General features: G+C 54.4%; 1 protein-coding gene across 11 annotated transcripts in view; it reads right to left on the bottom strand.

Annotated features, from left to right (window-relative positions):
• HMBOX1 (homeobox containing 1) overlaps positions 1-22,723 on the bottom strand; it is a 66,822-nt gene that overhangs the window by 6,530 nt on the left and 37,569 nt on the right. For all 11 annotated transcript variants that reach the window (XM_038771292.1, XM_038771293.1, XM_038771294.1 and 8 more), the window contains 3 exons: positions 16,200-16,285; positions 10,577-10,687; positions 8,557-8,710 (listed from right to left, as the gene is read on the bottom strand). In XM_038771292.1, the coding sequence (XP_038627220.1) occupies positions 8,557-8,710; positions 10,577-10,687; positions 16,200-16,285 (351 nt within the window). The remainder of the gene's footprint in view (positions 1-8,556; positions 8,711-10,576; positions 10,688-16,199; positions 16,286-22,723) is intronic.

Genomic DNA, 22,723 nt, shown 5'->3' with positions numbered 1-22,723 from the left:
CAGACAAAGGGCAGCTGTCAGCACGCTGACGGGGCCCGCTTTCCCCCAGAGAAACCAGACATCTCCTCGCCACAGGATGACAGGAAAGAATTCAAATGAAAAGTGGCAAAATCATTTACATGGGAGGAGAATCCATAAGCTGGGAACGAACGGCGGTGCCCTTGAAGCCCTCCCGTCTCAATAACCCAGTCGGCCACGGTGCCGCCGCCGTTTGTGGCGGGGCGAAAAGGCCGGCACCATTGCCCCCAAATGGGGCAGGGGGTACCCCTCGCGGGCGCGGCCACCCTCCCGTTCCCTGGCCTTTCGCTGCTCATGGAGGAAGGTGGCCTCTCCCACCCCCAGGGGTTGCCACCCCCCACGGGCACACCCAGGGTATTTACTGAGCGCCCCAGGGCCACTTTTCCTACCCTCGAGGGGCTCAGACTCTCACAGGAGGGACCAGACACCTCATTTGGGCACGGCCGCCTGTGCCCCTGGGGGAGGCGTGCGGGAGAGTAATGATGGGATGTACTGAGTGCCCCTGAGGTCCAGGGCACTGTACTAAGGACTTAAGGCTCGGACAGGATGGGAGGGGCGGAGGGTTACCTCCCAGAGAGGAGTCAGATGTGGAGACTGGACGTCCGTGGCCACACGAGGTCCGGGCTTCTCTCTGTGCCCCTTGAGGTGTTGAGGGAAGAGGTCTGCCCAGTGTGGGAGCCTCAGTATGAACCCTTGGAGACCCACTGAGGCAGGGAGGCCTGCAATCCATGCCACTATCCTGACTGGGATGCACAAGCTGGGTCCTTGGGGAGCAGCAGGGGGAAGACAGGCCTCACCGCAGCCAGCAAGTCCGTAGGAATGGGTGGGTCAGGGGGCAGATGGGTCGGAGGCCCTCTGTGCCCCTGCTGAACACCTTAACCCCTCGCCACTCGCTGTGCTTAGTACACTGCTCTGCACACAGGAAGCGCTCAATAAATACGATTGAATGCACGGCGCCCTGCACCGCATCAAAGTGCCGTCAAGTCGCCCAAAACACGGAGAAACACATAAGGCCCCGTTCAATCCATCACCATCAGGGGCAGACCATGAAGCGCGCGGTACCCTGAGCGTCTTGACCACACCTATTTGCGAGCCCGGCCATCTCTGCTGGTGCCGACATGTGGACCGCAGTCCGCGGCACCAGGCCACAAAGGCTCGCTCCACCTTCAGTTGGGATCTAGCCCAATCTCGGGATGGAAACCGGCATCCTAACGGGCCTAAGGCTGCTGCGATGGGGTGAAGGCGGATCTCTGAGTTTGCGGGTAAGACTCAGGAGCTTCAGAGCCCAGGCGGCTCAGCTTCTGGAGACGAAGAGAACGGGGAACAAAATCCCTCACTCCTGTTGGAGGCTGGGAGGACTCTCCCCCAACTCTGCCCCCAAAGCCAGAGTCCATGGGAGGGCCAGCTCCTAGAAATGGACCCCTGGGACCCACTGGGGCTGAAAACACGATCGTGGGGCCAGTTCTTAACATGGTTCCTAACTTCCCTGTGGGCGGGGAATGTATCTGCCAACTCCGTTGTTAGTGTCCTCTCCCAAGCGCACAACACAGTGCTCGGCACCCAGTAAGGGCTCAGTAAGTACCATGGATCAACTGAATGATAAAAGGGTCCATTTGGGGAAAGAATTAAAAATCCTCAGCCATTCTCCTACAGCCTCGAATGTGCTCAGAGCTGCACAGACTGACAGAGGGGGGGTCCTGAGGCTGGACACGCCCCAAGGCTCTGATCACACCTGGAAGATGACCATCTGAAGCTGAAAAGACTGTCCTGGCCTGTTGCCTCTGAAGAGCCTGCCTTCTCCCTCCCAGCCCTCACCCACCTGTCACCCCCACTCCTCCCTCCCACACCTCCCAGCTCTCAGTAGAAAACTGGCCCCTCTGGTCCCCAGTCTTTCCTGTCTCTGGGGGCCCCCTCTGGGGCCTTCCCCCCAGCCCTCCCCTCCCCAGCCAACAGGATGGTGAGGGTCCCAGTCACGGGCAGCCGGGCCGGCACGTGAGCTTCGGGGCCATTGCCGGGGACCCCGGGGTCCTGATTAGGGGCAGGCCCCAGCTTGGGGCCCTCTTCCCCGCCCCTTGGAGAACTCAGTCTGTCTGACTCCCACTGGCCCTGGGTGAGCCTAGAGGGTGGACTAGGTGGGATTGGGGGGGGTGCTGGGAGGGACTGGAAGGTGCTGGGCAGGACTAAAGGTGAGCTGGGAAAAGCTGGGGGTGCTGGGTGGGATTAAGGGCATGGACTGGGTGGGACTGGGGGTGAACTGGGCAACAGTGGGGGTGCTGGGCAGGACTGGAGGGTGCTGGGCGGGGCTGAGGTGAACTGGTGGTGGGCAGGACTACGGGGTCTTGGGCAGGACTGGGTGGGTCAGGGGGCATGGGGAGTGCTGGGAAGGACTGGAGGTGGACTGGGCTGGATCAGGGGCACTGGGCAGGACTGAGGGGTGCTGGGAGGGACTGGAGGTGGACTGGGTGGGACTGGGGTGTGTTGGACAGGACTGGGCGGAAGGAGGGCTGGGCGGGACTGGGGCGGGCTGCCTTAAAAATATCTGTGAAATATGACACGACGCAACAATGTGCAAATCATCTCCACCTCCCCCACACTGATAAAGCAGCCTGAGTCACAGGAACTCTAAGTGCTTTATGCACATCACTGCATCAATCCTCCGGCATGCCAACTAGGGAGGGAGTCGAGACGAGGGGAACGAAGGGACGAGGGGACAGGGAACAGAGGGATGAACACAGGAAGGGGAGAAGGGAGAAGACTGCATTATTCTCCTTTGTGGACAAGGACGCTGAGCCCAGAGAGGGTTAGTAACCCAAGATCTGCAAGATACTGGAAGGGAAGGGAGAGTTGGCTGGGAAGGGGTGTCGCTCTTGGACAGACTAAACCCAGCGCCCATCCACTGGACCCCACTGGTCCATGACAAGCCAACAGGTCTACACCATACCAATCAACTGGTCCACACCATTTGGGTCCATGCCACAACAACTGGTCTCCACCTCAACCAGTGGGCCAGTCACACCCACCAGTCTCCACCCCACCCACTGAGAAACACACGACAGGACGGACCCAGTCGGGCGCAGCCTGAGCTGGCTGTGCCAACCCAAGGGCACGTTGAGGAAAGGGGACGGAGCCCACCCTGGATTTCCCGAGGCCTCTGCTACACCCCCGGGCCCCGCACCTCGGAGTTCTGACCCCACGGAGGCAGAGTCTGGGGCTGGGAGTCAGGATCCTTGGAGTCTAGGCTCGGCTCTGCCCCAAGTCTGCTGTGTAGCCTTGGGCCAATCACTTGACCTCTCTGGGCCTGAGACTGAAGGCTCCGACCCCTAATGCCCCAGCACTCAAGGAGGTTTGTGCGCTTCCCCACCCCCCTCAGACACTCCGCTCTGGACAGGAAGGAGCCTAATGGACTAGGCCTCCACCTTCACCTGCTGACCAAGGGGAAAGTTCTCTTTCCCCAATTAGCCTAATGGACTGGCATGAGGTCACGTCTGGCCCTGCTGCCTCGCTGGCCCACGGTTGCCAACCTTCTCCTCCTCCTCACGGTATGCCAGGAGCCAAGGGACGACTCTACTCTCAGCCCTGACTGGATCCGTGCTGAGGGCTGGGCTCTGGGGTGGCCGGTCGGACCCTTTGCGGGCAGGAGGCAGGGTCTCGGGGGGCAGGAGGGGCAAACATCTCCCCTGGATCAGAGGCTGCCTTTGATAGAGACAAGAATGGTCTCTATCAATCAATTAATCAACAGAATTTATTTAGGCCTCACTGTTTGCAGAGCACTATACTAAGCATTTGGGAGATATGTGTAGACTTGTTCCCTCCCCACAATGAGCTTACAGTCTAGAGGGGGAGACAGACATTAATAGAGATAAATAACTTGGACGGTGAGACTCATGTGGGACAGGGACTGTGTCCGACCTCATGAGCTTAAATCTAGAGAAGCAGCGTGGCTTAGTGGAAAGAGCACGGGCTTGGGTGGTTGTGGGTTCTAATCCCAGCTCCTCCACTTATCAACTGTGTGACTCTGGGCAAGTCACTTAATTCTCTGTGCCTCAGTTATCTGTAAAATGGGGATTAACACTGCGAGCCTTATGTGGGACGACCTAATTACCTTGTATCTACCCCAGCGGTTAAAACAGGGCTACATTACGGATATGTACATAAGTGCTGAGGGGCTGAGGGAGAGGTGAATGAAAAGGAGAGGTGCAAATCCTGGTGTAAGGGCGACGCAGAAGGAAGTGGGAGAAGAGAAAAAGAGGGCTTGGTTGGGGAAGGCCTCTTGGAGGAGATGTGCTTCTAATGAGGCCTTGAAAGTGGGGCAAGTGATCATCTGTCGCATACGAGGAGGAAGGGAATTCAGACCAGAGGCAGGACGTGGGCCAGGGGCCGGCGATGAGTCGGACGAGATAGAGGTACAGTGAGTAGATTGGCATTAGAGGAGGGAAGTGTGCAGCCTAGGTTAGAGTAGAAAATCAGGGAAATAAGATAGGAGGGGGCCAATTGATCAAGAGCTTTAAAGCCAATGGTAAGGAGTTTCTGTTTGATGCAGAGGTGGATGAACAACCACTGGAGGTTCTTAAGGAGTGGGGATACACAGGCTGAACGTTTTTTGTAGAAAAATGATCCGGGCAGCAGAGTGAAGATTAGACTCAAGTGGGGAGACAGGAGGCAGGGAGGTCAGCAAGGAGGCTTGATGCAGTAATCGAGGCGGGATAGGATAAGTGCTTAGCAGTTTGGATACAGAGAAAGGGGCGGATTTTGGGGCCATGAAGGTTGAACTGATAGGATCTGGTGACAGAATGAATGTCGGTTGAATGACAGAGATGCATCCAGGACAATGCCAAGGTTATGGGCTCGTGACAGGGATGACGGTAGTGCTGTCTACAATGATGAGAAAATAAGGAGGAGGGCAGGGTTTGAGTGGGAAGACGAGGCGTTCTAGTTTACACATGTTAAGTGCGAGGTGTTGGCGGGACATCCAAGTAGAGATGTCCTGAAGGCAGGAGGAAGTACAAGAGGGCGGTGAAGGAGAGAGATCAGGGCTGGAGAGGTAGATTTGGGAATCATCCACGTAGAGATGACAGATGAAACCATCGGTATGAGTGAGACCTCCAGGTGAGTGGGTGTGAATGGAGAATAGAATGGGACTCAGAACTGAGCCTCGAGGGACTCCTGCAGTTAGAGGGTGAGAGGCAGAGGGGGGACCCGCAAAGGAGACTGAGAACCCAGGTGCTCTTACTCCCAGGCCTGGGCTCTTTCCACTAGGCCACACTGCTTCCCTGGAAGTTGATGGTTGGCAGTTTCTGCTCCATGCGGAGAGGAATGGGCAACCACTGGAAGCTTTTGAGGAGCGGGGAGGTCACATTTTAGAAAAAGGCAGCGGACCTCGCAGAGACGCATGGACCGGAGAGGGGAGAAACTGGAGGCAGGGAGGTCAGCGAGGATGCGGAGGCAGTGGTAATGCCAGGATAATGACAAGTGCCTGGATCATGCCGTTTGGATGGAGAGGGAAGGGCAGACTCTGAAAACCACGTTACATATATTTTGGAGGAAGAACAAAACAGATTTGACAACAGACTGAATAAGGGGGCAGAAAGTGAAGGAGAAATACGGGTCGATGCTGAGACTGCAGGCTTCAGGGAAGGGGGGAGGATGGTTGGAGGACAGTAGCGATGTCAACGAGACTTGGGAGGAAGGATGAGGAGTTCAAGTTTGGATGCGCTGAGCTAGAGACGTTACACGACATGAGGGGAGAGATGTCCTGGATGTCAGAGGAAGGGGGAGGTCGCAAAGGAGAAGAGGGGTCGGGGCTGGAGGGAGAGACACTAGGGTGGGAAGCTGAGGCTGCAGGAGTGGGTGAGCTCCCCCAGGACAGAGCAGAGAGGAAAAGGGACCCAAAGTTGAGCCCTGGAGGACGCCCAGAGTTCAGGGGGAGGCCGCGGGAGGAGCCAAGGGAAGACCCACTTAAAGCAGAGCCCACAAACAGAAATTGAGAGAAGCAGTGTGTCCCAGAGGAAAGAACACAGGCCTGAAAGTCAGAGGACCTGGGTTCTAAATCGAGCTCTGGCAATTGCTTGCTTTGTGACCTCAGGCAAGTCACTTCACTTCTCTGTGCCTCAGTTACCTCATCTGTAATACGGGGAGTCAATATTTGTTCTCCCTTCTAGACCGTGAGCCCTATGCTGGACCGGCACTGTATCCGACCTAATTAACTTGTCCCTACCCCAGCACTTAGAAGAGCACTTCCCCTCTAGACTGTAAGCTCGTTGTGGGCAGGGAATGTGTCTGTTTATTGTCATATTGTATTCTCCCAGCCGCTCAGTACAGTGCTCTGCACACAGTAAGTGCTCGATAAATACGACTGAATGAAACTGAATGAGAGCAGTGTTTGACATATAGTAAGTGCTTAACGAATACCATAAAATAAAATAAAGGGAAAAATAAAACCAGAAAAAAAGAGCCACTTAGGGAGGGAGAGAACCTTCCTTGGGGTGGGAGAGACATGGACAGGAAGGGAAGAAAGAGAGATGGTGTGATCTTGAAGAAGCAGTTCGGGAGAAAGTAATAGGGGAACCCAAGGCAAGAAACCCTTTCAGGACAGCTTCTGGCTTGACCTACAGCAGAGAGTGCACGGGGCTGGGAGTCTTAGGACCTGTGTTCTAGTCCTACCTCTATCCCTGTCACACTGAGTGAACTAGGACAACTCACTTAACCTCTCTGGGCCTCAGGGGTCTCTGTAATTTACCTTCTCCCATCTGTAATTTATTTCAATGCCATCTCCTCCTCTAGACTGTAAGCTCCTTGTGAGAGAGATGGGGTCTACCAATTCTACTATATGGAATTCTCCCAAGCCATTAAGCACTTAATAAATACCACTGATTGATAAGATCTCATTGTTAAGATCCCTCTAGACTGTAAGCTCATTACCGGCAGGGAATGTGGCTACTAATTCTGTTGTATTGTACTCTCCCAAGTGCTTAGTACAGTGCTCTGCACGTGATAAATGCTCAGTAAATACCACTGATTGATCGATTGATTGAGTAGCAATGTGGTCTAGGGGAAACAGCCCAGGCCTGGCAGTCTTAGAACCTGGGTTCTAATCCCGGCTCCACCATTTGTCTGTTGTGTGACCTTGAGCAAGTCACTTAAATGCACCATGCCTCAGTTTCCCCACTTACAAAATGGGGATTAAATCCTACTCCTTTCCACCTAGACTGTGAGCCCAGTGCGGGACAGGGACTCTGTCCAAATGGATAATCTTGTTATCTACCCCAGTGCTTAGAACAGTGCTTGACACATAGAAAGCGCTTAACAAATACCATAATTATTATTATTATCCCTGCTTTCCCTCCCTCTTAGTCTGTGAGCCCTACATGGGACGGGGACTTGATCCAATCTGACTCTGTATCTACCCCAGCCATTAGCCAACGTTTAATGAATTCCACGATGATCATCAGGGTCTGGACACAGCATTCCCTCCACGGGCCCCTCTGCTGTGCAAACCCAACTCGGCGTCCTTCCCGATTGGGAGCCCGGAGGAAAAATCCCTCTCTATGTGCAGGTCGAATCTGAGGTGGCCAGGAAGGCAGAACAAGGATCTTGCGAGGCAGTGGTACGGGCCACACCTAGGCTGCAGATAAAGACAGAATTTCCTTTCTGGGACTACGGGCCCTCTACCCTCACAGCACAAACACTCGCTGAAAAATTCAGAAGGAAAAAAAAAGGAGAGAGAAGAGGGAGAGACAGAGAGAGAAAGAAAGAGACAGACGGACAAACAGTAAGAGAGACGCAGAAGCAGAGAAAAGACCTTCTGAATCTACTGTCCCAAACCTTGGCCTAACAATTAAATAAGCTGTCCTGGGAGGAAGTCCAAAAAGCAGTAAAGATGGGAGAACTGAATTACAGAAACCGCAGGCATCGCTCTAGAAATGTACCGAATAAACAGAACCGTCCTCACCCCACCGTGTGCCCAGATGATGTGTGTCAAGATGCCTTAGCGTACCAGCCTGGGGCCCCAGTCCGGGCTGGCACGTGCACTGGGTTGCCGTCATCGGCACCATATTTAGAGTCAAAATTTCAGTGCTTACTCTGTATTTTGTCCTCCTCTGTCCTCCTCCTGACCCTCCAGAGTTCAGGGGAGCCTGAACGGGCCATTAATCAGATGTCATCAGCGGGATGGGGGGTAGGTCAGAGAGAAAAGAGGGTGCGGATGTGGGTGACGGCATCCAGTGTGGTCAGGACCCCACGGAGCCCCTGGTGGGACGAGCCGGGCCCACCGAATGCACTGGCCGAAGAGACCGGGCACAAAGCAGTGCAGGAGGGCGGGAGCTGGGACCACCTTGCCCTGGCTTTCCAGGTTCTGTCGACCCACCCCCAACAACCCCGGGCAGGGATGCAACAAACCCCGCCCCTGACTGGCAGAATTCTCCCTGACAGAATGGCTGAACCGGGCCAAATTGGGCCTCTTCCCCTGCCCCATCCCAAGCTGTGGCCCTCTGCAGCCCCACAGCACGGAACACGCACGATGCACGCAATGAAGACGGGTACCTCTCCATGACCGCCAGGCACTCCTTTCTCCAGGTGAAGCGGCTGCCCCGCCGGAGCCTGAAAGTCCCGGAGGTGGCCGTGATGGGCGGGGGGGTCTGCCTCCACTCTGGGTCCTCCACTGGAATGGGGGCCGGCCTCATGCTCAAAGTCGCCCCTGGAACAACGAATGAAGACCGTGGCTCTCCCGGACCTCAGACCGGCTTCCCTGCCCTTCCCCCGTGGGTTGTGCCCGCTTCGCGCCCTCTCCCTGGGCCTGGGCTCAGGCAGGGGAAGGGGAGTGGAGGGGGTCGGAATTTTCCAAGCAGACAGTAGGTCCCTCGCCTGCCAGGCGGCCTGTCCAGCGGGCGCAGGGGGTGACTAATGCACCACTGACACCCTCGCCAACGCCGCCTATTTCGATGGGTGCCGGGGGCCGGGCACCTCTCCCACCCGGCAGTGGTCCGGGCAGCTGGCAGACCCCCTCTACTCCGTCCCCAACATCCTGAGCCACGTCACAGCTAGGCCAGCCCTCAGCCTATCGGTCCACAGACCCAGCAAACACTCAACCGCCATATAATGAAAAAATCGATATCTATCGCTTCCTATGTACTAAGGAGCTGTGCTGAGCATTGGGGTAGATGTAGATAATCAGACTGGACACCGATTGGAAGCCACATGGCCTAGTGGATATAGCACAGGCCTGGGTGTCAAAAGTCTAACCCCCGGCTCTGCCACTTGTCTGCTGTGTGAGCTTGGGCAAGTCACTTAATTTCCGTGTGCCCCGGCTACCTCATCTGTAAAATGGAGATGAAGGCAGCTCAGTTTGGGACTGCTTTTCCAGGTAAACACAACACTGAACATCATTCCCCAGGATAAACACCTGCACTGGAGGAGGAAGGAGAGAGAAACAGAGAGGAGAAAAAAAAAAGAGATAGAAGTAGAGGCAGAAAGAGCGAGCTACAGTGAAAGGGAGAGAGACAAACAGAGGAAAAGAGATAGAAGTCGACAAAACGAGAGAGGCAGAGAAGGAGAAAGACGCATATGCTGGTGAATAATAATAATAAGAAGAATAATAATAATAATAATAATGGCATTTATTAAGCGCTTACTATGTGCAAAGCACTGTTCTAAGCGCTGGGAGGAAGTTGATCAGCTTGTCCCACGTGGGGCTCACAGTCTTCATCCCCATTTCACAGATGAGGTAACTGAGGCTCAGAGAAGTGAAGTGACTTGCCCAAAGTCCCACAGCTGACAAGTGGCCGAGCTGGGATTTGAACCCATGACCTCTGACTCGAAAGCCCGGGCTCTTTCCACTGAGCCACCCTGCTCCTCTAAAGCCGAGTGAAGCCGAGTTATTCTTCCATAATGAATTTAGGGATGTTTCCAGAGAATACACTTTATTCTGAATCCATTATTTCCTGATTTTGTTTTAACTAGAAAAAAACAATTCCATCTGGATTTGTTTTCTGGGGAGAAAGGGCTTCCTCATGGCAATGTGCCCCCCTTGGCCTGCTCCAGCCATTAGCGGGCCTCTCTGTGCCCCAAGAAACACCAAACAGGCAAACGTCAAGGGCAAGGCACGATGGTAGCATTTCTTAGGAAATCTGGAGATGGAGCCTTGGGCTGGAAGGGGCGAGGTGCGTGGCCCTGAGTGGCCATCATCAGCATCATCAATCGTATTTATTGAGCGCTTACTGTGTGCAGAGCACTGTACTAAGCGCTTGGGAAGTACAAATTGGCAACATATAGAGACAGTCCCTACCCAACAATGGGCTCACAGTCTAAAAGACTCTCTCATGGTCCCAGGTCATGGAACCCAGAGGCCCAGAGGCTTATAGTGACCACGTGCCCGGCAGGCATTGGAAAGTTGAGACCGCGCTCTTGTGCTGGAAGGACCCGTCCTCTTTTCTGGGGACTATGGCCACCCCTTCCTGTGAGGGGGAGCTGGGGCGAGATCGGCGCTCTCTCGCACCCCTGTCCAGTGGGCGCGGGGACTTCCTCCCGGCAGACAAACACGTGGAGCCCGTGGCCAGAGACTCACCGGGGTTGGTCTTCTCCAGCTGGTACCAGCGGTAGAACGCTCTCTTCTTCTGCTCGCTCAGGTCTGAGCCCTGCTGCAGCAGCCAGTGCGAGATACGGCTCTGACTGATCCCTGTCGGGAGACACAAACGTTCAGGGCCTCGGCCGCAGGGGACGCCGGGTGTCTGGGGAGAGGGGAGTCCTGAGGATCATTTCACTCACCCCAAGGGGAAGGAAGGAAGGGGGCCCTGAATGTGAACAGGGCTGAATGGGGTCGGCCACAATGGCTGCCTCCCTGACTCCCTCATCAATCAATCAATCAATCAATCATATTTATTGAGCGCTTACTATGTGCAGAGCACTGTACTAAGCGCTTGGAAAGTACAAATTGGCAACACATAGAGACAATCCCTACCCAACAGTGGGCTCACAGTCTAAAAGGGGGAGACAGAGAACAGAACCAAACATACCAACAAAATAAAATAAATAGGATAGAAATGTACAAGTAAAATAAATAAATAAATAAATAAAGAGTAATAAATATGTACAACCATATATACATATATACAGGTGCTGTGGGGAAGGGAAGGAGGTAAGATGGGGGGATGGAGAGGGGGACGAGGGGGAGAGGAACGAAGGGGCTCAGTCTGGGAAGGCCTCCTGGAGGAGGTGAGCTCTCAGCAGGGCCTTGAAGGGAGGAAGAGAGCTAGCTTGGCGGAGGGGCAGAGGGAGGGCATTCCAGGCCCAGGGGATGACGTGGGCCAGGGGTCGACGGCGGGACAGGCGAGAACGAGGTACGGTGAGGAGATTAGCGGCAGAGGAGCAGAGGTTGCGGGCTGGGCAGTAGAAGGAGAGAAGGGAGGTGAGGGAGGAGGGGGCGAGGTGATGGACAGCCTTGAAGCCCAGGGTGAGGAGTGGCTCATGGCTTAGCCCACCCTAAGGAATGTCTGTCCACCCTGTTCGGCATCTCTCGGGGCAGGGGCGGGGCTTTGGTGGCCAGGGGAGTCCCTATACAGGGGTGGCAGCAGGCCCGGGGCTGCTCCTGTTTTGGCTGGGCTTTCACTCAGGACCACTTCCAGGTCACACCCTTCCATTCGTACCACCCCCAAATCCCCCGCTGAGAAGACACGGTTACCCCGGTGCCTCTTCCTTAAAGACGTAGAGGAGAGACCCAGAGACTAGGCCTGAAGAGTCTCCCTTCAGAACACAACGGTCCTGGCCGGACTCCCAGATTCCCAGGCGCATGGGGTCTCCCGATCTCTGCTGGCCGCGAGCCGGGACGGAGAGCCCAGAAATAAAGCCATCAAACGTGAGTCTGGCCCTGTCCCTGGTCCAGCCTTCTCTCACCCTTGCCTCCCCCGCCCCCACATCAGAGAAATCCAGGAGCTGACAGGGGCTGAGAGTGTGTCCTCCCTTACTCCTGAGGAATCGATGAGAGCACCGTAGTCGGGAAGAAGAGGAGGAGGAAAAGGAAGAGGAGGGAGGAGAAGGGGGGAGAAGGAGGGAGAAGGGAAGAAGAGAAGGGCCTGCCCACCGGACCCGTTGGTCTGGTAGGGACACCAGGGGTGCCACAAGCTCCACGGCTCCAGGGTTTCTCCTCTGAAATCCTCATGGTGATGTAACTAATCTGGGCCTCGGTTTCCCCATTTGCAAAATGGACGGGATAATAATCCAAGCTCTCCTTCGTAGACCGTGAATTCCTAGTGGGAGTGGGGACTAGGTCCCGTGTGAATCTCTTGTATCTACCTCAGGGTCTAGTACAGTGTTTGGCCCGGAATGAGCGCCTAATAAAGATCATAATTCCATATACCTTTTCTGGTAGTCAGAGGGCCAATTTCAGTGCCCCCCCGACGCACCTTGCGAAAACCCACCCTTTGGCATCCCTGGACACCTGAGACAAGCCCACCCCTCTCTACAACACCACCCTGGGCTGGGAGGGCAGAGTCCCACGCTCTGATACACGACAATGGGTCCATCTGGTATTCCCGGTGCCCCCCGTCCCCCCTGGCACCCATCCGGGAGAGTCTGGAATCTACCCAGCCCACCCGGGGGTGAAAGCCCACTCCTGGCAGGAGGGGCTGTGCCCGGCTGCCAGGCCCTGCCAACAGCAAGTGGAAAAATTTGGTGGGGGCACTGTAATTAGCTCCTGTTTACACTGTCATTTCTCCCTATCAGAAGGAGGTTATTTATACAGACCCCACCCTGGACTCCTTGTTTGTCTTCTCACAGAAGCCCGGAGAGTCTATAAAAAGAAACCTCCGCATTGTTCCTGCCAATCCCTAACGCAGTCCCTCCACACCGGCTTGGTTTTAGCACCTGCTTTGGCCTTGTGTCTCTCCTTTTCTCACCTCCTCCCTCCCAAGCGCCTCCTTCTCTCCCTCCAGGGGCCCACCTCTGCCCTTCGACACTGCCAGGGGCAACAGCTACATGGCCACAGGTCTCCGGGAACACTACCCCCTGAACCGCCCTCTCCCTATCCCTGCTCAGGGCTCCCTTGCCAGGGGCAACAGCTACATGGCCACAGGTCTCCGGGAACACTACCCCCTGAACCGCCCTCTCCCTATCCCTGCTCAGGGCTCCCTTGCCAGGGCCAGGCCGGGGACGTCTCTCCCCTCTCCCTCCATCCCACGCCCGGGCCTGGCAGCCGGGCAGGCTTCGGTGGCCCCACGGCCTAGGGTTCCCACCAGGATGGGCCACTGCCAATCGGTCAATCGTATTTATTGAGCTCTTACTGCGTGCAGAGCACTGTACTAAATGCTTAGGAGAGTACAATATAAAGATAGACATATTCCCTGCCCACAACAAGCTTACAGTCTAGAGGCTGCTGAGGCCTGGAAGACAGGTTCTGGACCCACGGCGCTTCACTTAGCAAGACACTTTTAGAAAAAGTCTGGGAAGAGATGAAGTCGGGGAGGACTGGATGGAGGGGAAGCTGGGGGATGGAGGGGAAACTGGGAAGCAGTGGGGGAGATGCTGTCTCCGACCTCAAGCCCTGGGTGGCGGGGACTCCAGGCCAATTGCCATTAGCCACAAGAGGAAGGGACCGACATTCGGATCCCGTTGGCCTACTGGGAAGATGCACTCAGCAGCTTTGCTCGTCTGAGCTAAACTGTCAGTACCACTAACCTGACCACTTCCTCCTCTTACCTCTGGCTCTCTCCTCCCACCGGGCCCCAGCTCAGACCCTCTGCTTTTCTCACGGCCAAACCACACCTACATCTGTGTGACCTCTGACTGTTGCTTGGAATGCAGGGACTACCCCCTCCCCCCAAATATTTCAGTTGCAGGATTGGAACAGTGTGTTTATCACAATGCTGTAAAAAAAAATTGCTAACAGGCCAGAAAAAAAAATAGATTTCACTGGGGAAATTCCATGATGTGCGAGACACTGGTTCCTAAATCAAGGCCTCCTCCACATCCATTCACCCCGCCAAACCCTTACCCCACCACCTTTAAAGCCTCCTGAAAAGCCACCTCCTCCAGGAGAACTTCCCTGATCAACTCCAACCTCCTTGATCACGACATTCCCATTAGCTTCTTTCAGACCACAAGTGACTATCAGCTCATTTATTTCACCGATTTGACTGCCTTCTTTGGTTTTCATCAGTTTTAGCTATGTTCTCCCTCGTTAGACTGTCAGCTCTTAGAGGGCAGGGACTGTGTCTTCTAGTCTACTCTACCCCCTATGCTAATGGGCACTTAAGAAGCGTGACTCAGTGGAAAGAGCATGGGCTTTGGAGTCAGAGGTCAGGGGTTCAAATCCCAGCTCTGCCAATTGTCAGCTGTGTGACTTTGGGCAAGTCACTTAACTTCTCTGGGCCTCAGTTACCTCATCTGTAAAATGGGGATTAAGACTGTGAGCCCCCTGTGGGACAACCTGATCACCTTGTAACCTCCCCAGCGCTTAGAACAGTGCTTTGCATATAAATGCCATTATTATTATTACTCTATGCTCTATGCTAATGGGCACTTAAGAACAATGCCCCCCACACAGTAGATGCTCAATCTAGCGCTCCACTCAGAGTAGTTCCCTAATATAGCTCTCCACACACACGCAGTAGATGGCTAATACAGTGCTCTTGACACAGAAGATGCTCGCTAAGTACTAACTGCAATGATCTTGACTCTGCTTGTTCCTCTGCAATGCTCTAAACGTGACCAGGATGGAGCAGTCGGTTGAGGGGAGAAAGATGGCCACTGGACACCTTTCCTTCGCAGGACGCCGGCGAGGGCACACCCAGAGCCCCCCCAAGAAATGTCCCCATCACCACCCTCTGAAAGCCCCCCGCCGGCCCCGCCATCCCGGGAATCTGTGTGCTCCCCCTTGCAGAGGGCTAACTTATCTGTGTCCAGGGCTTTTGGGGATCATGACCCTCAGGATCTCATCCCGGTTCTGCCTATAGCTGGAGCACCAGGCCACCCGACCCCTTTGCAACGTTCTGCCTGCTATCTTGCTCCTCGGGCTTCAGGACTCTGTGGGAATCGGCCGGCCAGCGGAGACGAGCGGGAGCAGGTGGAGCCCCGGAAAAGGCTCCTCTGCCCAGGTTCCCCGGCCCCGAGGTTCCTCCGCCGCTCCCATAGGGAACTCCCGTTCGATGACGAGGCATCGGGCGGGGGCAAGGACCGGGCTCAGAACCGGGCAGGCAGCTAGACCCCACGGCGATCAGCCGGGCGGCTCTAAGGGCCTTCCCGGGATGCTCTCAGGCACCAGCCGGAAGCCATCACGTCCGGCGGGGACTAATGGCACCCGGGCAGGGCCCGAGGCCAGTGGGCTTAGCTAAGCTCTGGCAGCGGAGTGGGGGGTGCCAGGCTGAACTCTGGGCTGCAGGGCCAGCTCTGTTTGAAATGGCGAGGAAAAAGCCGGCCCCAAAGGAAGTCAGGGTTACGCCAGCTCCGATGCCAATTTCCAACCCCCTCTTGGCCAATGCTCACTGGGTGGAGATGCGTTGCCCGTGGAGGCTGGCATCCCGGGGCAAGAGAGCAATCCTGCCCCTCTCTTCTGGTTTTCATCTCCACCCACCCCAGGTCTGGGGTTTCAGAGCGGCCCCTTCCCCCAGAGCGCTCAGAACCTGGCTGAGGAGTACGCGGAGCCCCGCCTCGGCTACACCCCCCCCCCCCCCCGCCCCCACACCACCACGTGTAAAAATGCAATTAAAAGAAAACTATTTAAAGAAACCATTTCAGTTACAGAATTGGAACTGTGTGCTTATCACAATGCTGTTGAAAAAAAACTGCTAGCACAAGCCAGAAAAAAAAAAAAATAGATTCACTGGGGAAGTTCCATGATGTGCGAGACAATGGGTCCTAAATCAAAGGCGAACGTTCTCATGACTGGGCTGACAGTTCTGCACTGCAATGCAGAAACGCAACCGGCGCTCCCCACAGCTGCACACGCACTGGGAGCATACGCGGGCACACTCCAGCCTCCACGGGCACACACGCACCCACTCGTGGACACACACCTGTCCTGGAAGTAGAGGCACCCAGGGACACATGTACTTAGAGGTACATACAACCTGGGCACATGTATCCATGGGGATACATACCGAGAGGCATGCACACACATACACACAATGGGAGGCATATGCCCCCAAGGGCATGTGCACTGAGACAAGAAAATGACAATGGAACTCGGGGGCTCTTACCTGTCACCTGGGCCACGACCGCCTGGGAAATCCTCCGATTGGCCAGAAAGGCTTTGATTTCCTCCTTGATCACACTGCTGTCCCTCCTGAGCCAGACAGGAGACAAGAAGGGTGAGGGTGCGTCAATGTCAGGGTAGTCGTTCAATCATATTTCATTCATATTGAGTGTTTACTGTGTGCAGAGCACTGTACTGTTTGGGAGAGTACAAGATAATAAACAGACATTCCCTGCCCACAGTGTGCCTACAGTCTAGAGGTGGGGGAGTGGGGGCTGGGGGCAGAGAGAGGTGATACTGGAAAACAGACTCAGCCCCGGTAGGGATGGAAACTAAAGCCAACCACCTGCCCCCTCCCCGAAACGCCTTTGGGTTTCAACTGTCCTGCCCTCATGCTTTGGGGCAGGAGGAGGATGGAGTCCTTGGCTGGGGAAGCCAGACGGCACATGCAGACTTTTGTTTCTGGGAGACACATAAATCTGACGCAGGCATAAAACCTGCAGCTGTTACAGTAACGGTGATCACAGAGAGTTGGGTGGAAGATGACATAAAGAAGCCTGGCAAGCCCCTAGAGTGGGCAAATGATAATGTCGGGGAGGCCACGGAGCCCCAAGGATCAACGGGCTGGACACGTCCTGGCCGCCAAATCTGGGGCAAGAAGAGCCCGGCAGGCCCGCTGCCCTGGCGGATTCAGGGAGCCCTGGTGAGGCACGGTTAAGGCCCCTCCAAACGAGTTCCGGGAAGCAGATCCTTGAAACCCGTAGTCTCCGTCTGGCCCGCCACAGCTAGCACGTACCGCTCTCCCTTCCTCTTGGGGGTCTCTCTGGGACTAAGCCTAATGCCCCTTGAGGGTCAACGAGAGGTTGTCGATAAGGCCGGCAAGGGTCTCTTCCCTAAGAGGGTCTGAGCCCCACTCCAGCCGGGGGCTCCCAGCTCCTCCATCGGCCCCAAATCGGTGAATCGGGTACTCCCACTCTCCCAAAAGCGGATAGGGACAATCATGGCAGCGGATGAAGATGGGGATCCTCCAGGTCCCCGTGGCAGCAGTGGCCTGATCGCCCTTGCGCTGATTGGATTTCAATCAGCCTTGGGATTGCAGAGCCCAACGAGCTTCGGCAGGTGGATGTGGGGAGGGGCAGCGGGGTGACCAGAAATCCCTCGCAGGGAGAAAGTCAGACACTTTAAGGGGAGGTTTCTAGGCTCCTGGGCAACTCAAAGGCTCAGCTCCACTGCCCTGAAAGATCACCAGCTGGCAGCTGACAGAACAGCGATTGTCAAGGGCAAAATATGGGCACGTGTTGCCCCAACACAGGGTCCAGAGAGTCCTGAGCCACGGGTGCATTCTGGACTAGCTCCGAGACGCCGAATCCTCTCCGGAGTGTCTTTGGAGCCCCGGGAAAGCGGGCCTCTGACTGGGGGGCACGACAATGGTGGGGGCTGCCGTAACTTAACTCCGGACCCTCAAGGGGAGATATCAAGAGAGGGAGAGAGCTGGAGGGGGACAGGATGGACAGAACAGACCAGCCGGGTGCCAGAAGAATGAGTCCCGCCTCCCCCCTCCCCCACGGGAAAAAGTCAGAGAAATGAAAGCCAGGAAGACGCCAGTGGGCACGGTCTTTGACCCTGCCCGTGTCCAGTCGGGTGTGAGGAGGCGGGGGTATCCCTGGGGCCGGCACGGTGGCATTCTGCCCAATGGGGGATCCCCACCATAGGAGCAACAGAAGGTAGGGCCAGCCAACACCCCCGCCCCGCTCCAGAAACCAGCTTCCCCAGCCCCTGACCCCTCTCCGCTCACCCACAAATCGAGGGACAGCTTGAGACAGTGCCCCCACTGTGGCGGTGCCATCGTCTCAGTCCGATCCTCCAGACGGCTGGCCACCTCCACCCAAGCTTTCATTCAAGCAATGGCATTTACTGATGATGGCTTACAAGGTGCTAAACCCTTCGATGGGGATTAAATACCCAGTTATGAAAGCAGATAAACGTAGGGTGGCGGGGGGGGGGGGGGGAGGCGGGTGTGTATCACAACCTATCTCATCTGGATCGCTGAAGCCCAGGGAGGTTGTGGCCAGCTCAATGTGACACTCCCCAGGCCTAGGCAGAGCTGGGACAAGGACCCCGGTCTCCTGCTTCCCAGCCCTGTGCTCTTTCCTGCAGGAGAACAGACACTTAATTTACTCATGTGACTGCCTCCATCATATAATACCCCCCACACACACACCCACACCCCAATTTTTGAGGAAACAGAAGACTATTTTTGTAAGCAGGGGTAGGACCACGTGCAGAGACCGGAAGAAAGGCAGGATCTGGACACTGTAGGGGAAGAAAAGTGGAGGAGAGGGAGGGTTACCTTAATTCACTGAGCACTTACTGTATGAAGCACTTGGGAGAGTGCAAAAGAACTGTCCTCTTACCTTCCTCCTCCTTTCTCTTTTTTCCTCCTGAACCCCTTATTGCTAGGCTTAATTCCCCACCTAATAGCTCCTTTCATTCTGCGTTGCAAAAATGATGTCCAAAGCGGGGCAATTATATGAATAAATATACTAGCTGACCTTCCACTTTGAAGACATCAGTGATGGTGAAATTCACCTATGGGGAGAGAGTATATTTGTGTGTGTGTGTGTGTGTGTGTGTGTGTGTTTTTGTATGATTTTGTTATGAGAATTGTGTTATCTGAGCCTCCTGCCACTGGACTCTGCAATCCCAAGGCAACAATAACCAGTTAACCTGAACCAGGAGCACAGACCCTGCAGTACCAGCCACGTCATGTCCGTGCTAACCTCAGGATCTCATGGAATAGATTAGTGGGGAGTGGCAGCGGCAGGGACGGCAGCAGTGATGGAAGTGGCAGTAGTGTGAGGCTTTCCAACCACTAGAGTGCAGGGAAAGCCATGGCTGAGGCTGTGGCCGTGGAGACTGCTGGACTCTAAGCTGCGAGGAGCCCAAAAATCCCTCTAGTCACTGAGCCTTTCTACTCCCATTCTACTTACTGTGGGCCTTGACTTTTACACTCTTATGTTGTCCTGATTCAGTCTTCCGTGTGTCTACCAACTATCCCCACTCCCCTCCCTTATTCTTAGACCCTTGAGGGGGCATGGTTGTGCCTGATTTTCATCTATGCATTTCTTCCCAGTGCTTAGTACAGTGCTTAATTCATTCATTCATTCAATCGTATTTATTGAGAGCTTACTGTGTGCAGAGCACTATACTAAGAGCTTGGGAAGTATAAGTTGGCAACATATAGAGACGGTCCCTACCCAACAACGGGCTCACAGTCTAGAAGACTAATGAGGATTAATTAAAGAGGATTGATGAATGATCGAATGGAAAGGGCACAAGTCTGAAAGTCAGGAGATTTGGGCTCTAGTCCCAGCTCTGCCAACAGCCCTCTCTAAGACCTTGAGGAAGCCACTTAACCACTTTGGACCTTAACTTTCTCGTCTGTAAAATTATCATAATAATCCCTGGCCCTCCCTGCCTCACAGAGACAATGTGATGATGAAGTGAGAAAAATAAAAGCATAATGTAAATTTGAAGAATTATTATTAAGTTTGGAACAGATGGGCATTTTTTCTATTAAGCTTTAAAAGAAAAGAGAGAATTCACAGCAAAATCAAATTCGAGCCTTTACTTGTGCATCTTTCCAATCACTCAATCAATAGTATTTATTGAGCGCTTACTGTGTGCACAACGCTGTACTAAGCACAATCAACAGAATTAGTAGACACGATTCCTGCCCACAAGGAGTTACAGGCTAGAGTGGAAGACACACATTAAAATAAATTACTGACAGGAGAAGCGGCAGAGTATATGGATATGGACATAAATGCTGTGGGGCCGGGCTGCAGTGAGTTTCGAAGTCCTCAAGGTGTACAGATGCACGTGCAGAAGTGGAGAAGGGAGGGCAAATAGTTGGGGAAATAGGGGCTTAATCAGGGAAGGCCTCTTGGAGGAGGTGTGGTTTTACTAAGACTTGGAAGATGGGAAGAGTGGTGGCCTGTGGGATACGATGGGGGAGAGAATTCCAGGACAGAGTTCTAGAGCAAGGAGTCGACGGCAAGTTAGACGAGACTGAGGTACGGTGAACAGGTTGATGTTAGAGGAGTGAGGCATGCTTCCTGGGTTGTGCTAGGAGCGGGACAGCTGATTGAGTTCCTCAGAGCTGAAGGTATTCATTCATTCATTCAACCATATTTATTGAGCGCTTACTGTGAGCACAGCACTGTACTAAGCACTTGGGAAAGTGCAATACAGCAATAAAGAGTGGCAATCCCTGCCCACAGCAAGCACTCAGCTGGGGGAGTTTCTGTTTGGTGTGTAAGGTGTTTCTGTTTGATGTGGAGCCCACTGTTGGGTAGGGACTGTCTCTACATGTTGCCAACTTGTACTTCCCAAGCGCTTAGTACAGTGCTCTGCACACAGTAAGCGCTCAATAAATATGATTGATGATGATGATGATGATGTGGAGGGGAATCGGCAACCACTGGACGTTTTTAAGGAGTGAGGCGACGAGAACTGAATGCTTTTTTAGAAAAATGATCCAGGCAGCAGGGGCAAGTATGGGCTCGAGTTGGGAGACGCAGGAGGCATGGAAGCTGGAAGGGAAATTGTTCCCAAAAATTGAGTGGGTACAGGCTAAGTGCTTGGACCAGCCTAGAAGCAGTCTGGACGGAGAGGAAGGGGCTGGTTCCGGAGACTTAATGAAGGAAGAAGTGACAGGATCTGGTGACAGACGGACTATGCCGCTGTCCCTGGATGAAAGAATACAGCTTCTCCGTTTGGGAACATGCTCTCCCTAGGTTCCGAGAACCAAAGCTAACTGAGCAGTCAAACCCAAAGACCCCTGTCTGCTCCCTGGGCTCACGGTGGACCAGACCCCACCCTGCTAAGTGCCCTTTCCACGTCCTGGGCCCTCAACCTCCACCCCCTAGGCCTGAGATGGACCAGACCCCACCCCTGCAAAGTGCTCTGACCATCCCCTGAGCCCTCAATGGTCCACACCCGAGGCCCTCAACGGACCAGACCTCACCCCTGCTAAGTGCCCGGTCCCTCCCCTGGGACCTCAACGGACCAGACCCCCACCTCGGCTAAGTACCCCATCCATCTCCTGGGCCCAGGACGGTCCAGCCCCCACCCCTGCTAGAGAAGCAGCGTGGCTCAGTGGAAGGAGCACGGGCTTGGGAATCAGAGGTCATGGGTTCAAATCCCAGCTCTGCCAACTGTCAGCTGTGTGACTTTGGGCAAGTCACTTAACTTCTCTGTGCCTCAGTTCCCTCATCTGTAAAATGGGGATTAAGACTGTGAGACCCCTGTGGGACAACCTGATCACCTTGTAACCTCCCCAGCGCTTAGAACAGTGCTTTGCACATAGTAAGTGCTCCATAAAATGCCATCATTAATAAAATGCCCTGCTACGCCCAAGGGCTTCTGACCATCCCCTGAAGGGCCCGGCTAGAGGCAGGGGCAAGGGGAGTGAAGGACCTCCTGTCGCAGTCGCTCTGCCTCTTCACCTCACAGTCTTCCCCAGCAAGCGGGCAGTGGACATAAAAGACCAGCTGGGAAGACTTGCCCGGGGGCCCGCTGGCTGGGCCCACCTTTCTCACTTCACACCGTGCTCGACCTGCTGGCTAGCGAGGCTCACCAGCTCACCTAGACGGAGCTGCTGGGAGGGTTTGGAGCCGTAGGGAGCCAGAGAGGGAACGGGCCCAGGGCAGGGGCTCAGGAGACCCAGATTCCGTTTCCGGCTCCGCCATCTCACAGTAACGGTGTTTACTAATCAATCAATCAATCAATCGTATTTATTGAGCGCTTACTGTGTGCAGAGCACTGTACTAAGCACTTGGGAAGTACAAGTTGGCAACATATAGAGACAGTCCCTACCCAACAGTGGGCTCACAGTCTAGAAGGGGGAGACAGAGAACAAAACCAAACGTATTAACAAAATAAAATAAATAGAATAGATATGTACAAGTAAAATAAATAAATAAATAGAGTAATAAATACGTACAAACATATATACATATATACAGGTGCTGTGACTTTCCCTTTATGAAGTGCTGGGAAAGAATATACGGGGGAAAAATCAGACCAAGGACTTTGGGTGACCTGGGGCAAGTCAGTGAACCTCTCTGGGCCTCGGTTTCCTCATCTGTAAAATGGGGTTATGACTCCCGCTCTCTCCTTCCCACCTATCAATCAAATTTATTGAGCCCTTGGTGTGTGCTTCTGCACTGTACTAAATGCTTGGGGGAGTACACTACAACAGAATTGTCAGACGTGCTCTGAGCACAAGGGGCTTACACTCAAACGAACATTAAAATCAATTACGGCTATGGACATAAGTGCTGAGGGAGCTGAGGGTGGGATGAATACAGGACACAAATCTGAGATCGCGAGCCCTGGAGAGGCCAGGGACTATGTCCCTTCTAATGATCTTTTGTCCACCGTGGTGCTCAGTACAGTGCCTGGAACCTGGAAATGATTTCTTGAGACCGTCATCGTGGCGATAGCATTACCATCAGGGCCCTT

The sequence above is a fragment of the Tachyglossus aculeatus genome, chromosome X2, assembly GCF_015852505.1.
Source record: "Tachyglossus aculeatus isolate mTacAcu1 chromosome X2, mTacAcu1.pri, whole genome shotgun sequence".
Lineage (NCBI taxonomy): Eukaryota > Metazoa > Chordata > Mammalia > Monotremata > Tachyglossidae > Tachyglossus > Tachyglossus aculeatus.
The sequence above is the reverse complement of the archived record's forward strand: the minus strand, read 5'-3'. Positions and strand labels throughout refer to the sequence as shown.